This window comes from Gavia stellata, chromosome 6, assembly GCF_030936135.1.
Source record: "Gavia stellata isolate bGavSte3 chromosome 6, bGavSte3.hap2, whole genome shotgun sequence".
Lineage (NCBI taxonomy): Eukaryota > Metazoa > Chordata > Aves > Gaviiformes > Gaviidae > Gavia > Gavia stellata.
Window position 1 is genome coordinate 5815909 of NC_082599.1, and position 22019 is coordinate 5837927.

At 46.5% G+C, this 22019-nt stretch overlaps 1 protein-coding gene across 1 annotated transcript in view; it reads right to left on the reverse strand.

The window, feature by feature from the left end:
• The window catches only part of LOC104259046 (mitogen-activated protein kinase kinase kinase 3-like), a 44907-nt gene extending 23324 nt beyond the window's left edge, over window positions 1-21583 (reverse strand). The window contains exons 1-6 of the mRNA XM_059818776.1: window positions 21451-21583; window positions 18952-19061; window positions 9122-9165; window positions 8020-8119; window positions 1677-1790; window positions 30-141 (exon numbers count right to left, since the gene is read on the reverse strand). Of these exons, the coding sequence (XP_059674759.1) occupies window positions 30-141; window positions 1677-1790; window positions 8020-8119; window positions 9122-9165; window positions 18952-19061; window positions 21451-21583 (613 nt within the window). The remainder of the gene's footprint in view (window positions 1-29; window positions 142-1676; window positions 1791-8019; window positions 8120-9121; window positions 9166-18951; window positions 19062-21450) is intronic.
• Between the last annotated feature and the right edge of the window lie 436 nt (window positions 21584-22019).

Genomic DNA, 22019 nt, shown 5'->3' on the forward strand with positions numbered 1-22019 from the left:
CACCCTGCAGCGTGTTGCATTTCACTGACCTGTTGAATACTTCCGCGTCCTCTCAGAGTCCTTGTATAGGGATCCCATGATATCACCCATGGATCTGGAGATCCTCATTTCGTGCTGTTTACTGTTGTTTGGCTGGAGGAACTGGTAATGAGACAAAGGGAATAGTCAGACTCTGTCAGAGCCCCTGCAGATGCACCATGTGAAACCCTGTATTTGGCTCCCCATGACCATATTACCCACAAACCACAGAAAACCAAACCAAAACAAAAAAGAAAGAGACATGTATGTAATCTAGGGTGATTCCAAAATCATTCACAAACAATCCACATCTGTTATTAAAATACTCTAATAAGGTAAGTTTGAGCTCCAGTTGATAATGACAAATACAGATATTTGACATAAAACACTGTTCCCACACTGTATTATTTCCAGATAGAGAGACTGATCCCTGCCCTGAACCCAAGTTTGCCATCCCAAAGTCAGAGCTTCTCCTCCATGCTCCCTAGGCTTCAGTGGCAGGCTAGGCACTGCAGAGGATCCTCTGTAACCGAGCAGAAGAACAGAGTGGAGGATCAGGCTCTGCTAGGGAAGACAGATAAGGGGGAAAGCAAGGAAATTACAATCCAGCTTGTAACTTAAATGGTAGCAGCCAAGTCTTACTAAGTTAACACACTGCAAAGCACTGTGATTTTGTGATAATTCTATGTATGACCTTGGAACTGTATGTTCTTGCATGGTTGCATGCTTCAGGAAGACTTGGACCTACTCTCAAATGTATGCATGAATCTGCCTGGCTGCCCTGCTCTTAGTAGCTGACTTGCAATATAGCAATGTTCCTGCAGTTGCTAGGGCAGATCACCCCATTTCTGCCCAGGATTTAGGAAACTCTGACTGATGTCTTGGTTTTCCCCTGGGACTCTGGTCCCTGCACCTTTTCAGAGCCTCTCAAAAGGAGCGGAGAAGTTCCAGGAGCTGTGAGTACCAGCGGTAGCATGAGGACAAGCACTATGAGTTTCAAGACTCCCAGTCTCCCGGGTACTTCTAGGAAATACAAGGAAGAAACGGAGTTGCAACATCTGTAAATCCCTTGCTTTACAGCCTGTGCTTGGGGCAGCACGATGTGTGCTTTGGCAAGACACTCTGTGCAGGCGGGATCAAGCTAACAGGCTTAACTGCAAAACCACTGAGCTCGGGAAAAACTAATAAATAAATAATGGGAAAAAAGACAGTCCTGCACGAGACTGAAGGATTCCCCAGTTTGCTCTCCCTGGCCTTTAGTGCTGCAGCACCACATGGAGGGAATGGTCCCCATACTGCTACCCAGCATGGCAAGGGCCAGGGCATCACCCTGTGTATGGAGGAGAGGTACAGAGGAATGGAGACAGCACCCCTAGGCAGAAAGCACGAGGGGTTCTCTTGGGGTTTAACCTTGTTTGAATATCAGTATAGTATTTAACCCTTCGCAGGTTGCAGAAGGAGCTAGAAGGAGCTGAGCTCAGTCTCCGGGCTGCCACCACAGGAGGATTTCCGAGCAGCTGAGCCAGAGCAGGGCTGACCCCCCTCACGACCAGCTTGCCCTCTGCTCTGCACCATCAGGAGACTCATTTCCACTCCCCAACACAATAACAAGGCATCTCGCTCTGGACACAAAAGAGCAGAGAAGGTGAAGGGCTCACATTCGCTTTCTTTGGAGCACTCACGAGGATCCGCAGGCTCTTCAGGGAAGGGCTCAGCTCCAACTGTTCCATCGCTTTGTCCAAATCTTCCTGGGATTTCAGCGGGATCAGGAGCTAGAAGGGATTGAACAAACACCGGAGCATGGCAGTGTCACACTTTTGGGTAAACAGAGGAAGCCAGATCCTTGCAGTGAGCAGCTTGGGAATCGGGGGACAAGGGAGGAACCCGAGAAAGCGGATGGAAAACAGAGCCCCCATGCCCTCCAGCTTGCTGAGCTCTAATGTTTTCTTCCAAGTTCTCATCTACCAAGGAACAGACGCAAAAAATCACAACAAAAAACATCTGCAAGGAGAGAGCTTAAAGGTCACATCACCAATTCAGCTTGCGGGAAGAGGAGAGGGCTGAAACGAAACGTTAGGCTTGCTGTTTGCTATTCTGGGGCTGCTCTGATCTTGGAGTTTGTAGGCAAGACTTGCTGCTACCCAGCCCCAAAACAGCCCCACACGTTCTTCCTGGGTTTCCCCCCGGGGAAGACGATCATGCAACGGTGCTCCAAGAGAGCAGTGAGCTGCATCCAAGGATTTACTCTGGCAGATCCTCAGTGACCTTCCCTCCTGCTGCAACCTGTGTTCCCGTGCACTGACACAGTCTCCCTAGCGTTTGGGCATCAGGTGAAATCAGGGAACATCTCACAAATACAGAGTCTCTTCCCTTTTGATGTGAAAGGTGTGCATTGCTCTTCCTCCAAGAACCACTTCTTTGACTCCCAGCAGGGCAAATTCAGCTTCTGCTCTTTATAAGGTAAATAAAACAGAAGGCTACACAGTGTCGTGTCTATCAGGCAGCTGAAGGTCCTGATGTTTTCCTGGTAAGTGGCAGACTATTGCCCTCATATCTCCAGAGGGAAGTTGAGCCTCCTGACATAGCTGTGTGGTGTACCATGTCCTGCCGACAGCCTGCAAAGCTTCCAATGCCCAACACAGCTGCACTTCAGAGGGGCTCTGCAGCCTTCTGGTGTCCTGGGCTAAGATTAAAACCACAACTTCTTGCCCCTCAGGGGCATTTTGCCTAATCTCATAAAAAACAGTCCTCAGCCTCTGTAGGTTGCTTCAGGCATTGGCACTGAATCCAGCCAACACAGCACATGTTATACTCATGCCTGTGCCAAAGTACACAGCAGTTCCACCTACCAAAGGGACCGAGTAGCCGCAGCTCCCAGTAGGCTCTCACTGGTCTTACTGGGAGCCACAGCTGCCCAGCACTCCTGAAAGGCAGCTCAGCCCTCTGGGTGATCAAGGTTCATGCCACCAGCCACAGCAAACGCACCTCAGATCAACTGCTCCAGAAGACGACGCTCAAAAGCCACCTGTGTCTACCTTTTTGATCCCAGGGTGTTGCCAAGGGTTTGGCTGTTGGCCCGTAGGCAAACATACCTCAGGCTGTGTGCATTGAGGCTAGGACTCCGGGGATGACCAGGTCAAGGGAAGGCGGTGGGCCCTGGCCAACAGAGATGAGGTTTCACCTTGGGAAACTGCTACAGTCACCTCCTCCACCCAAGGATCACAGCCTGAGCCCGCCAAGCTCTATCTTAGGTGTCTGTGTGGTGGCTGCATCTGCAGTGTGAGCAACTCAAGGTTTGGATTGAGTTTCTCCTCTCCTGTGTGATAGGAAGGTCATCTTTTGTCCCCATTTTGCAGACAGGGAACCAAGCCATATGCAGGCCACCTACTTCATATGATAAAAATCAGGCTTAACGACATTGGGTTGTGGTGAGGTGGGTGTTGGTCTGTTCTCCCATGTAACTAGCAATAGAACCAGAGGAAACGGCCTCAAGTTGCGTCAGGGGAGGTTTAGGCTGGATATTAGGAAAAATTTCTCTACTGAGACAGTGATGAAGCACTGGAACAGGCTGCCCAGGGAGGGGGTGGAGTCACCATCACTGGAGGTGTTCAAAACACATGTAGACGTGGCACTGCGCGACATAGTTTAGTGGGCATGGTGGTCTTGGGTTAATGGTTGGACTTGATGATCTTACAGGTCTTTTCCAACCTTACTGATTCTGTTATTCTGTAATTGCTAAGTTTAATGCAACCTGCTATTCTGTAGAGTTTACAGTCCCAGATTACATTCCCAGGACCCCTATAGCTTGCATGGGAGAGTTAGATATCCAGAAATGGGATTAACAGGTGAAAAAAAGGAAGCTGCCAGGTGTAATTACTGGAACCAGTGGTAACTGCTTAGGAAAGACAAGGCCAGCTCTCGAAAGATATTTAAGCAATGAACTCCAGGTTGAGCTAGGAGTGCTCTTCTGGTGTAAGGTATACAAACGTGGTTGAGAAATTTCTACAAAAAGACAGAAAGAGAAACTCTAGAGCACAGCATTTAGCACGTTCACCCAGGAAGAGGGATAATCAGACAAAGGGTGCAGAGCCTGAAAACCGTTTAGTTATTTGTATGTAGGAAAAAGATTCCAAGAGGAACTCTTGAGAAAGCCCTGCCCCAAGATGTCTACAAGCTGTAGGGGCTTCAGTTCTCAACCAAACCAGATGAGGAAGAGTTCAGGAAGATGTCCCTTAACTCGCAAGCAAGGGACCTAACCAGCTGGGGTTTTTACAGAGAACACTAACACCAGTCTTGTCTGGGCTGGGCCTCACAAGCAAGGTTGCAAATAGATTCCCAGTCTGGGACAGGGCTTGGACACGAATGAAAGGAAAGTACTCACCAGGTAGATATCAACTATTCAAGGCTTTCAGTAGGTCCATGGAGTAAACGGTTAGACCATGATACATGGTTAAACTCTGGGATCTGCATGAATCACCTGCGGTCACAGCAGATACCAGACAAAGATGGTATTGAATAAGTCTCTGTGCAGCTGTCCTCACAGTCTGCTTCCTTAAGCAGCAGAGCTTAAGGGATATTCTCTTGGTGCACTGCTTAATCCTCTTGAAGTTCACAAGGGCTCCACAGGTGCATCAAGCAGAAAAGCCTTCTCTCCTATACTCACCCAAACAGAAATGAGAATGGTGGAGAACTGCTCCCCCTTGTTTCACCCCCAAACAGAATTTGACTCCGAACCGTAAGTATAGTCCCACTGCTCACCCATCCTTTTACTGAGCTCCTCACAAGTGTTGGGAGCTGCGAACCCTCAGCTGCTGCTTTGAACAGAATGTTCTGCAGGTCACTCCATCTCACTCCAATATCACAACATTAACACGTTTGCATGCCTGCTTCAGAGGAGCCAAAAACATCAGGCAGAAATTGCCCTCCTGTAAAAAGGACTAGAGCCAGTATTTAGCTTGGCTTTACCTATTACCCACATCTGGCAAGTAAATTTTGCTCCATTTGGCTTCCAGACTGTGGCACATACGGATATCAGGAACAGATATCTACTAGGCACGAAACTAAATATAGACTTATGCAGAACCACGGAAGTAATTGCCAGGGTGCATTTCCAGTAACTGGGTTTATTCTGCCTACAGAGTGAGCAGCCACGATGAACAGCAAAGTTTACCCACGCAGAAGTTTCACTAAACTTGTTTTTAAGTAGTATACTCCCCTGGAGCCTAATGTTTTAGTATGGGACTTGGTAGTCAATCCACTACAGTCTAAGAAAGTGAGTGCAAAGGGTGAGTTTTCACCGACTCCAACAGTATTGCTAGACCTCACTCTGTAAGACACTGTAAAAAGCCGAAGAATAGTAGGAAACAGGGTTGGGGAAAAATCCGAGAGGTCAATTAGTTCATCTTCCTGCCCAATGCGGGACCAACTGGCATCAACAATTCTCAACAAATGTTTGTTAAATATGCTTTTAAACACCCCTCCTCCCCCCTGTAACGGAGCTTTACCACTTCCCTAGGCTTTAACTCTCCCTAACCTTCCAAAATGATGCTGAGGGACAGCCTCAGAGGAGACAAGCAAGGGGAGGTCAGAAGGGAACTGGTGGCACACCAAGGTTCAGTGTTCTGCCCAAGGTCACAAGTTGGTGATGGGACAAACGACAAGGTAACACTTAGTCACACCGGGAGCAACTGTTGAGCAGTGCATACAGATCAAATTCAGACAGAGCATTTCCTGTAGAAGCCAGTCTTTCAGTCCATAACACAGCCAACTGCCTAACAAACACCACGCCGTGCTGTCCACGGCCAGGCCAGATTGCGCTGTCCCGCTCATCAGGAAGATGAGTTCAGCCTAGTACTAACGTGCAGACATGCCCCATGCAGTACATCCATGGCCAGGCCCTGCTCTTATCTATACCAGCCCAAGCCCACTGATTCCATGGTCCCACCAGGATGTGATTCATGCGTGCCCCTGCTCCACCCAACTGGCATGCTCATCTCGCTGATCTTGGCTTCAGGACTCCTGCTTCACCGGGACAGGGACTGCCATTTAGTGAGCTTTTGTAGGGGCCTGTTGACCTCAGTGTCATTTTGGTCTACAAGGTGCTACTGCAAGAGAAACATCTGATGGCAACAAAGAATTACTGCACAGTTCCCTTTCAGCATGAAGAAAGGGTGAAACATTAAATTGTAATGAGTCTGTGGTCAGGCTACTTTGAGACTTGCAGTCACGAGACTACAAAACCTGACCCAGAACATGCTAGGAGCCAGATGCCAGGGTGTCACCATGTGGACATGTAGGCTGTCTCCCCAAAGGTAACTTTTGTCTGTTTATAGTGTTTCCACAACAATAATCCTGAATTACTATTGCTCAGACCTCTTTCCAAAGATGTAGGTTCTCACAAGGAAGAATTCTTATGTATAAAAAAACAATACACTGAAGGTCCTTCTCAACCCTAAGAAGTTCGGAGTACCCAAAGGCCTGCTCACGGTCCTGCTGTGTGCTGTGCACATGCCTAGGACGACAGTCTCTAACATGCGATAAAATGCATTATTTAAGCTTCTGTTTGCTGTTGCTGGAAAAAATTCTTCTTCCAGTGGAAAGAAACCTGGAATGAAATGAGTCATTCCTGGAGAATTCAATGGCAGGCTTTTCCCGGGAGGGCTGTCAGAGAATGCCCAAGATTAGAAACCTGACCGCATTCAAAGCCAAAACCCAGCAGACACTTTGGTATCATGAGGTACCTATTATAAAAGAATAGCAACCTTTTTGTGGATCAAATCTCCATTGAAACAGAAGGAAGAAAAAAAAAAAGAAAAGAAAAAAAAGAAAAAAAAAAGAGAGAAAGCTCTCTCCATGACCTCCCTCTGCATTCATACTTTAATGAAAGGCTGTTAGTCATTTGCAATTAATACTTGAACAAGCAAGCTGTCAGGACAGATCCAAAAGAATTGGTGTTTAAAAGCCTACCTATTTGTCACCCGGCCCTCTCCTCCTTCCCAAAGCCAAACCCACCTTAAGAGTCCAGCGGCTCCAGCTGCCTGCCCAGTTCACGGCAAGATGCCTCACAAGAAAACACTAAGCACACCAAAAGAGATGCCAAGGATTGTCCCCTTCTAGGTAAAGGCCCTCATCAGTACCCTCCTTTCAGACACAGTGATGGTCTCAAAGAAAAAGCTGGAAAACCACGGTGGCCTGTATTATGAAGAGGTTGAGTAGAAAGGTCTTCAAGCCTTAAAATGCAAGGATCACAGAGGGAGGGTTTCTTGGCTGCCTGTACGCGGCCACAGGACCTGCAAGAGGAACCTACAGTGATGCACATTTCACTACAGACGTAACCACAAGATGGTTCTGGGGTTTTGGGGTGAAACAAAGTCAGTGATGGACAAAAGTACACTGCGTTATCAGCACTGTCCCTCATGTTCTGGACTTCACCGTGCTCCTGCAACTGCCCCCAAGACAGAAGGGCTTCACATCCAAATCAAACACGCAGTAGCCTACAGTCACTTCATGTGGCTCTCAGGAAAGCCATCTGGTCTCAGCTGTTCTCCTCTCTGCCCTCTGTGCGCTCTCACCAGCCAGATACACTCTGAAAGCGTACCTATTGCCCCAAGGATGTTAATGGGAAAACATCTACTGCTGCTGACTGTGTAGCTGAACCGACAATGTCTCCATCATCTCAGTTACTTAATTCCTTCCCCTGTTTGAGTCACGGGGATTTTTTGTTCTGGGGGAAGACAATGTTCCTGTGTCACCATTTAATAGGCCTTAATTGAAATAATTTTGAGAAGGGGAAAGCCTGGCTTGGGAGTCTGAGGATTCAACTGAACCGTGTCCAGACAACAGCTCCTGTACGCTCGCTAGCTGGGAACCACAAAATAAGATTATTTTTCTTCACATCCATGTACAACACTAAATTAGGGCCTTAAGGACAAACCACTGCTCAATTCTGAAGTGGGCAACAGGCACCCTAAAACTCTCCCTTAGCAATAAGGAGAAGAATACCTCATTGTTCACACAGACTAAGTCCATCGTCTGTCCAAATGCATCCGTGACCTTCTGCACCACTTCTTTGAATTTGACTGGTCTTGGAAACTGGATAATCCTGTATACACAAACAAATACAACAACAGTCTCAATTCAGGAGAAGCATACTGGAATTTGGGACTGGACTGACAATTCAGAAGCAAGGAGCGATGAAGCATAAAGCTTGCTCCTTGCTTTTACACTCATGACAATACTGCTCATCTGCTATGCCCAAGAGGGGCAAGGATATCTACCAAAAATCCTAGTGCAGCTCCTCTGCTCCTTCCCCTACGGTGAGGTACAGGTGGAAAAGAAGAAAGCCCAGTAGCCCTTCACTGGAGAAGAGCCAGGATCAGGCACTGGTCAGTGATTCAGCAACTCCATTTTCAGCAAGCGGCTCTGAATAGGGAGGAGGGATGCAACAGAGAATAACGCAGTTTGCCATCCCGTGACTCTCCTGTACCATCACATGCAGCAGCTCTATGGGTACATATCAGCAGGTACAGTCTAGCCCTATGGTGACATTACTTACATTTTCTTTGGCTTTAAGATGCAACTTAGACCATCAGCCTGCGAGTTTCCAGCCCTATGTCCTGCCCTGCCACACTCACCGAGCACCAAGCAGAGGTGATTCCACGAAAATGTCAAGCAGGGAAGGGCGGGCAAGCTTTAACTCCCAGCTCTATTTTTATGGGACCCATGCCCAAAATCTGGTTATCTTAAGTAAGTGTCATAGGCTGCTAACCAAAGGACACATTTCTGTAGAGTTGCAGCTCAGCTGTGGTTCAGCAGGGCTCAAGAATTAAAAAGAGAAAAGGATCTAAGCGTGCACCCTATGTCCCTGGTAAGAGGCATTTAATGACTTCCAGCTTGGAACCACTTCGCCTGTGTGCAAATCCCAGGAGGTACTTGTGGCAAAGAGGATGACGAGGCAAGGCTTTTGCATATAAAATTGTAGCTGATTTTAGCGGAACAAATCCTGCTGTAAGCTCATCTGCAGCTCGCTGAAGTCAGTAGGAAGACATTGGGTAAAAAGGGTAATTCCACCCTGTACATGTGGGGGACTGGGTTGGGTACATACCTTTTCTCTCCTTCATATTCAAACTTGATCCTGACATTTCGCTGCTGAAAGAAAAAGCAGAAAATGGTTAGGACCCAAACTGCATACCAGATCGGCACGCAGATCCAAAGCTGACCGCAGCTCTCAGGGAGACTCCCCTAACTCCAGTGGACGTCTGGTCTATGTAGGGCTGCCTGCTGGACTCGCAGACTTTGGGGAAACTCCACATTGCTGATAAATGTGCTTGTCAAAAAATAAGGTCTTCCATAAACAAGAGGACACTCACTCATCTGTGTAACTGTTAGTTTTAACAAGATGCATTAATAAAAGTGGAAAATTCTGAATGCTCTGAACTCAGTTGGGAACAAGGCACTATTATCAAAGAGGCAAACATGTTAACTGTCTGATATCTGTCCATCTTCAGCGCTTCCCACGGTTTTACCCCAGCACTTTTCTGTTGGAAACCCAAAAAGCAAAGCTCAGAGGTTGTTTAATAGAACACAGGAATATTTGGGACAAAGAAATGACAAGTAAAAGCAAGCATCCTATAATGGAAGCAGAGAGACAGCCTTGGATTTTAAAAGCCAACAGTGCTGGGGTGGTGGCTGTTATTTTGTTAGGACCTACAAAATGTGAAGTGTATCAGACATCACTACACTACGCACAGTAAATACCCCCCCTGAACTGACCTTCTGCTCACCTCAAATCATTAAATTTGCACAAAGAAGAGCCAGTGGAGTCACGGGCAGGCTGGGCACACAACTGTGCAGGGACTAGTAAAAGCCATTTCTCCCATCCTCTATTTGTGCATATTTAGCAGGGATCGAGACCACAAGGAGCTTTTTCATTCATTCAGCTTCTCAGACCGAGCCTGAGCCAAGCATCCCTCTAGCATCCCTTGGCTCATGCCAGGACTTTCCGATGGTCTCCAAGGCAGATCAAAACGCTCTTTACTTCCAAGACCAGGTTTAGTCACCCCAGTTAACCAGGACTCTGACCCTGCTAGAGCACACAAGCCTCTTCAAATAGTGGGTTTCTTCCCATGGAAAAAAAAAAGTGCTTGCCCCTTCCCTCCGAGGTGTAACACCAGGGAGTGCTCAGTCCCACGCCGCCTGCATCTCACAGGGATAATCCCCGAATGGGTGGGCGACAGCCCTTCCTGAGCAAGAGCCTTATCTCTAGCCCTGGATTGCCAGCGCATGAAGGCACACTTTCCATCCTCTCGGAGGGAAAGCAGAGCCACAGTGAAATAACTTTGTCGCTAATGAGGAAAATGAGCTGGATGGGCGTCCTTAGGTTTATTTTTAAACTGACAGCTCCTCGCATTCTGCAAACACCCATCGAAGTTCAGGAAGTCGAGGCTGGAGGCGATTCGGTTGAAAAGCTTAAAAAAACCCAGCAGATTCAGGGTAAAGATGTTGGGTCATCAGAAATGCATCCGTTTTATCTCTGCTCGTGGCATTTTCTGTGTTTCCAGAAAGGCTGGGAAGAACCAGTGCCGGGACAGTCACCAAATGGGGCACTCCAGCAGTGTTACAGGCGTGTGCTAAACAGGCACTTACATCACCTCAGTGTCTGCAGCCAGTTCTCCAGACCCACAACATTTGGACAAACTCCAAGTTCGCTTCTAGAACCAGGCCCAACCCCTAAAAATACCAAACTAACTCTAAAACAGGCCATGATTCAAAAGGAGAAGAGATGACCATAACTAACCTAATGTTGAAGGTCCAAATCATTCTAGAGAGACAGGCAAATAGGGGTGGGATTGCCACCTTGGATTATCTCTGCTGGAAAAGAAAAAAGATATGGGCTCTTTTATGCCAATTTTCATTTACGTCTGCCTCTCTGAACAGGGCCTGGCTGTTTCATCCCTCTTGGATGCTGGCAGTAAATCAGCCAGTGTGGGTTCACTGCATGTAGCTCCGCAAAGCTCTTCTCTAAAGTAAGAGAAAAAAAAAATCAGGGCAAGGAACTTTCGAGGTTTCTCCTTACAAAGGCGCAGGACGTGTAAGGGGAAAAGCTCATGCAGCTCCGGCCCTGCTGCAGGAAACCTTTCAAAACACAGGTTTCACTTTCAGCGCAGACCCAAACGCCGCACCGACGTACAACGCGCTGCCTGTTTATGCTGAGCAACACAAATTTCACAGACAAATAAGTTTTGAAAAACAGCTGGTGGCTGGAAAATGTCAAAACACTCGTATAAAGCTCCAGAGACAGAAGAAAAGAAAAAAAAAAGAGCCACGACCCTGCTGCATCCTTTTCTTCTACATCAACAACAGGGCTGATGTGCTGTGGCCCGAAGCCAACAGCAGTAAGCCAGCTGCCCCACACTGCTCCGCTCTGCTTCTGAGCGGAGCAACAAACACACCAGCTGCAATAGGGGAATGAAAACCCACTTCATTTGATAATTAGATTATTATTTTTTTTCTGATATAAAACACACTAACCTCTCGCCTCCCTCAAAGAAACCAAGACATTAAGCTCACAAGCATTTGGAGGAGGGATAAATATATACTTACCTATAGTCTGAGAAGCTGGTTATGGTTTTATTTTGCAGTCTTCCCCTGGCTTGCTCATGTTTTTGACCCACAGCTAAAGCTGAATTCATCACTGCTATCAGCAACAAATACTTTTTTCCTTTTAAAAAAAAAAGAAGTGGGCAGTGCCCAAAGCACTAGGAAGTCCCAGGGGAATACAAAACACTTCCTAAATGCTGGAGCAGGCTGTGATTTTTTACACCCATGGAAATCTGGTTTGGAGCAACTGGTTTGAGATTACACAGGGAGTCTGGGGCACCGCCAAGTGCTGGAGCAAAATCTCATGCGAGTCTGCACCCAGCGTCTCAAACGCACGATTGAGGGGAAGGCAGGACCAGCATCTTCTCCATGAGGATCCCAACACAACATGCAGATGCTTGAGGGCAGGTCGTGGAAGAGGTGCAGATGGTGGAGGCTGTCGGGTCCTACTCACTTTTGCAATTTTGCAAGGAATGAAGACAACAGCGACTCCTCCTTGCACAATCCAAGTCGTGCTATTCACCCTCCCTGCCATCAGATGTCAAATGAGGTTAATGGCAGCTTTGTTCTCTCCACAATCAGGAGGTCATTAGTTGCTGTAGGAGAACAAGCTGAAACATCAAGAATGGCACATGTTAAATACGGTGGAGAGGGGTGAGGCCATGCTGCAAGGCACCAGCCTTCAACACTGAGCTCTGGCAGAGGATTTCATTGACGGTTTCATGGAGCGCTGGGAAAGCTGAGGCAGATAACGGAGCAAGCAGGGGAAACTGAGGCACGAGGTGCTTTTCTTAAGGGTGTGAAGAAAAAGCCCAGCCTGGGGAAGAGAAGTCTCCAGGAAGGACCTTCCAGCAGCCTTTCAATATATAGAAGGGGCTTTATAAGATGGAGAGAGACTTTTTACCAGGTCCTGTAGTGACAGGATGAGGGGCAACAGTTTTAAACTGAAAAAGGGTGGGTTTAGATTGGCGATAAAGAAGAATTTTTTTATTATGAGAGTGGTGAGACAGTGGAACAGGTTGCCCAGAGAAGTTGTGGATGCTCCATCATTGGAAGTGTTCAAGGTCAGGCTGGAGGAGGCTCTGAGCAACCTGATCTAGCGAAAGACATCCCTGGCCCCGAGCAGGGAGGTTGGACTAAATGATCTTTAGAGGTCCCTTCCAACCCCAGCCATTCTGTGATTTTATGATTGATTCGACGAAGCAGAAGAGTGGCAAAGCCAGGCACAAAATTCAGATGTTTGATCTCCTAGGTTGTATGTACTGAGCAACTTTCCCCTCTCCACATGCATTTCCGTACGAGATGGGGCAACGGAGGAGCCCGCGTCTCGGCTGGCGCCTGAAGGCCCTGCTGCGACACAAACAAAATAAGCGACAACCCTGACAGGAAATACCACAGTAATTCCCTTCGTTTCTGGAATAATTTCTTCTCTGAGATACTTGTACCGGCATTTCCTCCAGCCCTGCTAACAAACTGGATTTTACTCTTTTTTGCCATCTGCCTCAGAAAGGCAAAAGCCACAAACCCATCACCATCTTTCCAGGCTTTCCTTGAGGTATTTTTAGCTCCTTCCTCAAAACTTCTAATTTCACAAAAAGACCACAACTGCCAAGCTTCAGAGGAAGCGCTGACGGGAATCGGGGAGGGGAAAGGGGGCAACCGCTCCTGCCCCCTCGGCTGGGGACCACGCACCCCGGCGGGCTCGGCCAAGCTCGGCCCCCAGAGCTGGAGCAAGCAGCCCTGCGCGCTGGTTTAGATTAAGGAAAACGTTGGAAAAAAGTGGAAAAAGTGTTTCCAAATGAGGTGAATCATGATCTTATACAGAGATCCCTGAAGAGCTGACTGCTGTTTGTAATAAAAGCGCTCACGGAGAGCAGGAAAACATGCTGTTAGGCCTAAAATGGAAGTGGCTTCAGAGGAAGAGTAGGTGCTGAGCACCCTCAGCTGCCAAACACTCAGAGGGTCGATCAGATCCGGAGGCATGAGTCCAAGCTGAGCAATACCATGCCTGTGGAGAAGGGTGACCGATGGCGCAGGGACACCCTTGATGCATCGCCTCGATGCCACCGACTGCAGGCAGGGACCCGGCGGAGGAGACAGCTCCGCACCTCCACGTCTGCCCGTGCGGTAGCATGGCACCGAGAGCTGAAGCACCTAACACTGCCACGCTGTAAAATCCCAGGTAAGCATCAAATTCAAAGACGCCCTCCATCATGTCCTCTCCTCCTCCCAAACTCAGCCGCCATCAGAAACAGCGTTCTGGTCGGACTCCACCTCTGTGGCTTGCTCTTGTCAAACCTAACCAGAGGACAGCTTCGCCCATGCTGAGACACCACAGGGACAGGGCCTTTGGATCACTTTTTCCACCCAAATCCATGGTTGCCTCACAAACCACCTGGGACAAAGCTTCCGACTCCAGCATTAACCCTTCTGACGTCAAGAAAGGCAGTAAAAATCATCACAAGAGGCCTCCTCTTCCCCTCAGCGCTGCATCAAGAGGGGCTCATTCCAGCTTTGCTCTTACCCACCCACGAGACGTCGGGCCTCAGTTTCCCCCTGGGTAAAACAGGGGCAATGAAGGAGACTCACTTCTGCATGCTGGAGGGTAAGCAAAGGGGTTATTTTCACTTCTCATTTTCTGCTTGTTGGCTTAGGAAACAATGAGAAAACCCCGCTGAGCGGTGCGGTGTTCAAGCATTAGTGCTCTAGTCACTCCTTTGTACAAAGCCACAAAGCGGTGGGATTTCTCCTCAACTTCTGGCTTCGGCCAAGAGAAATCGGCACCGCAGGGCCAGGCCGACGGGACTTCTGCACCTCCCCGACGTGCACGTTGTTTGCATTAGTCCTGTGCTCGCCCCTGCTTTTAGCAACGGGATGTTCGTTACAAGCCAGACAGCTGGATCGCATCCCTAAACCGCAATAGGAGATGACTAATCCACGTCATTAGGAATTATCTGCACAGAACCCCCACGCGCTTCGGGTTATTCAGCAATCAGACAGAAAGGGGTTTGTCTGGGATTGCCCCCTTCTCCTCTCGGGGGGTGGAAGCTACGAGACATTCTGGTCCCCCTGGATCCCTACAGCTCTTTTCCTCCCCAAAATTAAGCCCAGCAGGTGAGCAGCTCAGAGGCCAGTGGAAAGATGATGTCTAGAGGGTTCACTGCTCCCTGTTACAGATACTTTTGGTTTATACAGCAGCAGAAATCACAGGCTTCAAAATGTTTATCCAAAACCACCTACCTGGCAGGGAATAGCTTTTTTTCCAGCTGAATTTCTCCTTGGTAATACCTTCTCTTAACACCCAAATCAGCTCCCCACCCAGACAAGGGAAAGCCTCTTTCTCAAATCCTTGGGCCTCCACTGCCTTTGCCATCTCCAGCCAAGCCTTTCCCAGTCGGTGCTGCCGTCCTCTTGGTCCCCTTGCTTCTGCCCCCCAGGTGGGGCAATCCCTGTAGATCTCCTCATAAAGACTCCCATCTTCAATGCGATATTTACAGACCCTCATCATACTCCCCAATGATAAAAGAGAGGTGATAAAGCCAAACTCCTTTTAGGCTGCTTGAAGATGTACAGAGAGCCCTAGAACATGAGCTGTATTTTATTCTAGTTATGAGCGAGCCTTGTCCTGCATCCAACTTGCCAAAGGAAAGAGAGTCTGGAGGTAATTTACTAAAAGAACAACTTTTAGGTCAGTCTGACATTTGTTCTGCATGGGAAAACGTTCCTTGCAAGTATTGGACTTCATTGCCGTGGGAGAACTTGCAATCAAAATTAACGTGACAGAGGAGTTGCTAGCTGTCATCAGCTGTGATAGAGGCCCACACCAATGCCTTGTCATTAGACCGAAGCGCAGCACTGACAACCAACTTCATGCTATGAGTTGCCAAGCGCTATTTATATAAATAAATGGATGTGCACATAAATAGACAGATGCAAAATAAATGTTAATATAATTGCTCCTTTCTCCTCCATGCTTTTGTTTGGGATTTTAATTCTTTGTGGTTTCCCTTCTTGTCCCTCTCATCTTTTTCCTTAGCGATCACAATGCAGATCTTTATTCTGCTGTTTCCTTCTTCCCCTCTTCAGAGCCACTGCTATAAACAAACTCCTTTGTCTGTTCAGTCCAGGAGACTGCCTGAAAGGACTCCTTCCAGCTATCCCAGAGGATGCACAAGGAATAATGGAGTGATAAAATAACAGAGGAATAATAGTGCAGAGGACGCGCTAGGAATAATGTCAGGATGATCCCTCTGTTCCCAAAGAATGGCTCTGTTTTAAAGATTGTAACTTACATGCAGAAGGAAAAGGGTGTCCACCTCTACCCTGTTCTCTCACAAGGCAGAAAGAGAGCGTAACGTAGTGACGGACGCACCTGACCAGGCCTTGGGAGGTTCAAGCTCAGCCATCACATCTGCTGCCAGCTGCCTGGGCAATCTAAGGGAGGAAACTCATCCCATATCGCGCATCAAGTATTGCTGTTCTCATTTCCAGCTTTTTCTACCATGAGGCACCAGACATTCAGAAACTCAGCCTTAGTCCTAAACTCATTTGTAAGGAAAGCAAACTAAAAAAAGAAAGATTTTTTACGCAATTTGCCAAAGGATGTTCATTTCATAAGATGATCTGAAGCAAAACCATCGATATTTTTGGGAAGAAATATTGCGTAGCACACACCACCTCAGACTACTTTCTTGTGTGGCCCAGGCCTACTGGGAATACTATCTGGCAGGCTCCAAATTTCAACTTCTGTCAAGAGAGCACTAAGGAACTCCTCCAGGAGACAGGGATGAGATAGCACTTGGGTTGTGTTTCTCTGTGGACCAAAAAACTGCTGCAAGCCACAAAGGGACAGGCTAGTTAGTCAACACATTCTTGTTTAAAATGTTTTTCAGGGGAAATTTGGAACATTGACTAAAGGATTCCCAAGCCTCAGAAAACATTTTTCTACAGGGGAAAAAAAAGATTTGTTTTTTCAATCTAGCAACTGAACATCCAGACCCAAGTATTTCAGTGTGAGCATGTTGCTGCAGGGCCTCATAAGAGACACCTACAATGTGATACCCAAGAGGAAAATTGAGCATCTAAATCCCCACACCTCACCCTCCCTCTCCAAGAAGGGAGACTGTGCATTGCATCCTTCAGCCTAACCAGCCAACCTGATCACAGAAAAAAATAAAAAAGAAAGAAAAAAAAGGAGGGAACACCAAGTACCCAAGGAACAAAAAAAAAAAAAATCATCACAGGCATGACAACAGCATTTCCAAAGCAATCTTCCCCCCCTCAATTTCTGTGCTAAAAAACAAGGAAAAAAACCTAAAAGTGACCCAAACAAGTCAATTAAAAATTTCTGAGCTGCAAACATGAACCAAGTCCCCACTAATTCCACCTACTTTGGCCACTCCCCACCTCGCAGACTAGACTCCCGTCGTCCCGCGAGCCAGACTTGTTTCAGCTAGTCCAATTCAGTGAAGCAACAATTCAACATACTCCAACGCCCTTCATCTCGTGGGGCCTGTTGGTCTGAATCCTCAACCCCGGATGCGTGAGGAGAGCAGGATGCTGACTATTTGCACCTCCTCCATCAGAGAGCTCTGAGTAAGTCTGAGCACGCAGCTATGGCTGGTCCACTTACGGATATAAAGAAAAATTGTAAAGGAGGCAATGTTTTTCCAAGCATCAGTGTTGTAATTGGGAAGGAAAGTTTGATTCCTAATACAATAAAATTAAACACAAGTGGCAGCCAACAATTCTAAAGCTGATATCAGAGCACAACATAACTCTATTGGCGATTCATAAATGCAGATACAGAGTGGATGGGCTGCGGACACAAATTTGATTGCAAGACATCAACTTTATGAAACTTTTGTAGGTAAGAATTCAGCCAATGAAAACTACTATCTTCTTTATTTTCAACTAATTATCTGGTTAACTGTGTATCTGCACCTTTCAAAAATGGGGTATTTTCCCCCATTGTGAGAAAACAAATGTGTTATTTAAGAGAAGTCTAAAAAGCTTTGCTATCCTGAAAGCAACCTGAGATAGCTTGGTATGGTCCCCACCCATCAACTTGCAGAAAACGCTACCCTCAGAGCCACCCAAAGCTGCGCTGGATTGTCTGCTTTGCCTGCAGCTGCAGAGAGCCAGCTCTGAATTTCTCCAGTCAGTTTTGCAAACATCTTGGACTTATTTCAGCATGAGCTGAACACAAATCCAGTGATTCAACTTGGACAGCTGCTACCGCCAGGACACACTTTAAAACAGAGACAGGCTACGTGCGCACGTGTTTTCGTCTGCATGTGTCTAGGAAGTCTAGAGGGATTCGGGAAAGGATTTTTCCCCTCTGCATCCAGAGATCTTTGTTAGTAGCACAAGTGCCATTAAAATATGCATGACAACAGTAAATGACAATTTGTTTTCTTCCTCGCTAGGCATTCAGCAATTGCAAAGTTAATTGCAAGCTTATTCTAAGCCATAGCACTAGAAGTGGAATTCCAAGTGGATTTGCTCGCATGGTTCTCCAGCAGCTTCCCAGTCCTCTTAATTATTTTTCCCCTTCTTTTTTTCTTGCTATTTTGACAACTGAATTTTTTCTTCACAACTTTCGTTTGTGTTCCATACACAAACAGGCTATTAAATACACTTTAGCTGTTATATCAATGTCAGCAAATAATTTCTGACATTGCTCAAGGGACAACGTTTTTGCTCATCAAATCAACTCTGAATCCGCAACAGGGCCAAAATGTTTGGTTTTATAAGCATAAAGATAAACACCAGTAATTAATATTTAAACACTTTATATAAGAATGACATTATTCCTCCCAAAAGAGCCTGGGTGTCTACAGCTCAAAGTTGGCAGTCTGTCTTTCAAATATCTGAAGTAAAATGTGCACATGGTAAATATTGTATTTCATCAATGCTGTCAATAGAAAACATTTGTTTTTTAATATCCAAATCTTAAAGCTGCATGGCCTGTAAGAAGTTCTACTACTTTCAGTGCTGAGCAAGAGAAAGAAGTGCCTTGGGGTGGGATTTGAGATCTAAAACCAGTTTCAGGCTCTATCACTATATTTGTTAATGATTTGGGTTATCACTCCTCCCCTGCTCCTCCGTTGCTCCTCTGTGCTACAGGGGTGCCCGTAGCTTCTTTTCAGCTCTTCAAAAAGAGGTCCTAAAGCTTATGCCTTGGTAAAATTATGTTATTTCTGATGTGCTGAGCTCCTGCAGCACTTCTTAACTTCAGTTCTAATGTTTAAACTCTGTTCTCCCAGCATGGTAAGCACCATGCCCACCTCTTTGGTCTACTGGATTTTGGGGTGAACTCAAGCAATGCCTTACCTGTTTGTTGGAGTGGACACTGTTTTTGTTCCTGTTGTTGTCCAGCAGCCCCCCACATTTGCCCAACGCTGCCAAATCCTTCATAATAGAGTTCAGAGCTTCTTCTTCATCTGCAAAAGAAGAAGAGTCAACTGAAGCATGGAAGGCAACCTCGCCCCTGGAAGTGCAGAGTAAAAATACAGCATTGCAAATACAATCTTTCAACCCAAATGGGTCAAAAGACACAATGTCTAGGCTTCCTATCAAGAGAAGCATTCAAAGACTACACCACAGTCCCTCCCAGCCTATCATGTCTTGGAAATACAGGTCTCTTCATCACAGGCAAGACAAATCCTCAGAAAAGCCAGTGGCTGAGTGTGGGTGACCACTGCTCCTCCAGCTTGTAGCCCATGTCTGCTGCCCGTGGGGCCCTTTGGAGAGGGACCCATAGGCCAGATGCACTGTCCAGGGGGCTTGGATCTAGTTTGTGAGGTATAAGGTGGTGCTCTACAGGAGAGAAACCTTTCAGGACCCAGAAAGCTCACGCAGCAGGTGATAGAGTACACCACAGTTCTTCATCTCTTCCTTTCCTCCCTCTTCATGGAAGATGCTCAAGAGCCACAACTGATTTTCAAAACTAGAGCCAGTGAGAAACCATGGGAGAGGGCGAGAAACTCATTAGAAGAGGTAACAAACTTGACTATTCTGGAAAGAAGAGACACACACTGAGAGCCCGTATGGTATTTCTGATTTTTGCACTAACTAGAGAACATTGAAGGACCCGTTCAATCTGAAACCAATCTCCTCCTTTTCAACACTTTTACATCTATGGTTGTGGTCTCTTAAAGCAGCTATAAACTATTACATTGCAAAATACCAACCACGAGCACTTAAAACTCTATCAAGACGTAGGGCACAGCATACTTGTTAGGAGGATATGAGAACCCATTGCATGCTCCACATGTTCATGATACAGTCAAGACAGGCAGGTATCAGGCACATGCAGCTATTACTGTAAAAATACAAATACAGCTACCGCATTATGTATAAAACCGAGTGTCTCCGGGGATAGAGCCACCCCTACGCCGAGCCAGCCTGCAGTTCTAACTCAAAGTCCACAAAGATGTGAAAGATGACAAAAACTATATGAAATCAGACAGGACTGGACCCAAATACTGAGGTTCTTTCCCCAGGGAGGTATATGTCCTGGATCCTCATGCTCAGATACAACATCATCTCCTCTTTTCCCCGCTCCTCCTGCTGGGTTGTATCAGGACTGAAGCTGTGACACAAAAAAGATGTGAGAAAAAGACTTGTCATACATGCTGTGCACCCAGAGCCATCTCATTAAAGAAATAAATGGAAAAATGGGGGAAAATTTTTAAAATCCAGTGTCATTTTTATTTAGAGCTCAGAAATAAGCTCTAATGCCTACATCAGGCATTAGGAAAATGCCTACATTTTTCTGTAAGCAATGTGTGTGTGTGTTTATTTAAAATATAATATAAATAGATATGTGTATATCAATATTAAATATATAATTAATAATAAAATTCATATCAAAGTATAATTCCTCTTCCCTTCCATGTTTCCCTACCCACTACAAACACAGGTATGTTTTTCTGGAGGGGTGGCAGGGAGTGTAACCTGAAATGCTACAAGAAAACACTCAAGAAAAAGATAGCTTTCAGTTCTCCTTCAGGAAAAAAAAAACAAACAAACAAAAAACCAAGAGTATTTCCACAGTTTGGGGGTTTTTTTGCTTGGGTTTTGTTTTTTTTTTTTTTTTTTTTTTTTTGTTAAAAGGGACTTCTGGGGACAAACATAGTTTTCCAGACAGATTTTGTAGCAGGAAAAAAACAACACAAAAGAAGAAAAAAACCCTTATTTTGGGAAGGGGGAAGGAAAGGGGGCAGGGACAAATTTAAAAAAAAAAACAACAAACCAAACACAAAACCAAAAACCCCCGCACACCACCCTCCAGGAATTTTCCACCAAAGCTATAATCTCTGAAATGCCCCTCACCCCTTTCTTTTTTCCAAGCTGAGTGACAACAAAAGTTTCCTGAACTCGCTGACACAAAACGCAGTCTGTAATGTCACAGGGAAACAGGGCTTCAACAGGCACTGGCAGAGCCAGGCTTTCGCTAGCAAAACCACCCGATTCACCACTGCTCTCCCACCTCCAAACCCCCCTGGACATGCCTGGCAGCATCTGCCAGGAGATGCATCTCTGGTTAACCCACCGGTGCCCTGCAAGGGTGTTCCAGGACTTATTAACAGTCAGCACTGCCTGTCCCAAGGAGGGACAGACAGCAGAGTTTGCTGGAGGTCAATAGTAATAATGATAAAAAAAAAAATAAACCAACAAACAGGGACAGAGTAACTTCAAAGTTTTCTGGAGTGACTGTCAGCTGCTCCCACTATTCCTGCCAAGAGAAAGACCTGGCAGCTCCCAAGAGCTGGCCCAAGCCCCCGAAGGACCACATCCCAGAGAGCTCCCACCACATCCCGTGGGTACCTGTGAGGATTAACCATGCAGCCAAGAGCAATAGCATGAACCACGCTTTTGCTAGGATGTCTGACGAGCACATGGCATCACTGAAGACATCAAAAGAGAGAGATCTTTGAGCTGAAGTGGGTCCTATCATCATTACCCCTAGAGACGAGTATTCAGGGTCACTGCTTCAGTGTTATTCCTACAGCATACGTTACTTTGTCCCTCATTCAGACACAGTCACAAGGGTTTGCAACGTAATTTCACCAGAAGGAACACCCCTGCAAAATGCAGAGAGACTGCGACTGAAAATCACCTCTGCAAGGTGGACAGAAAAACTGGATGTCTTCCCTGCTTATCCCATTACATGGGGCTTATGCTGGCTGCCAAGTCAAGGTATTCAAACTAACTTGTGACAAGTTGTTTACTGATTGACAAAGCAAGGAAGGCCAATTTTTCATGGACTTCTGTCTTCTCTTTAAACACCAAGGGGCTTCCAACATCCAGGAAAGGTTGGGTTTATATTGCACTGCCTTCAAAGCAGTAACTGAGTCTTCCTCCTCTACCTACCCATCAATTTGGTCAAAACGTTT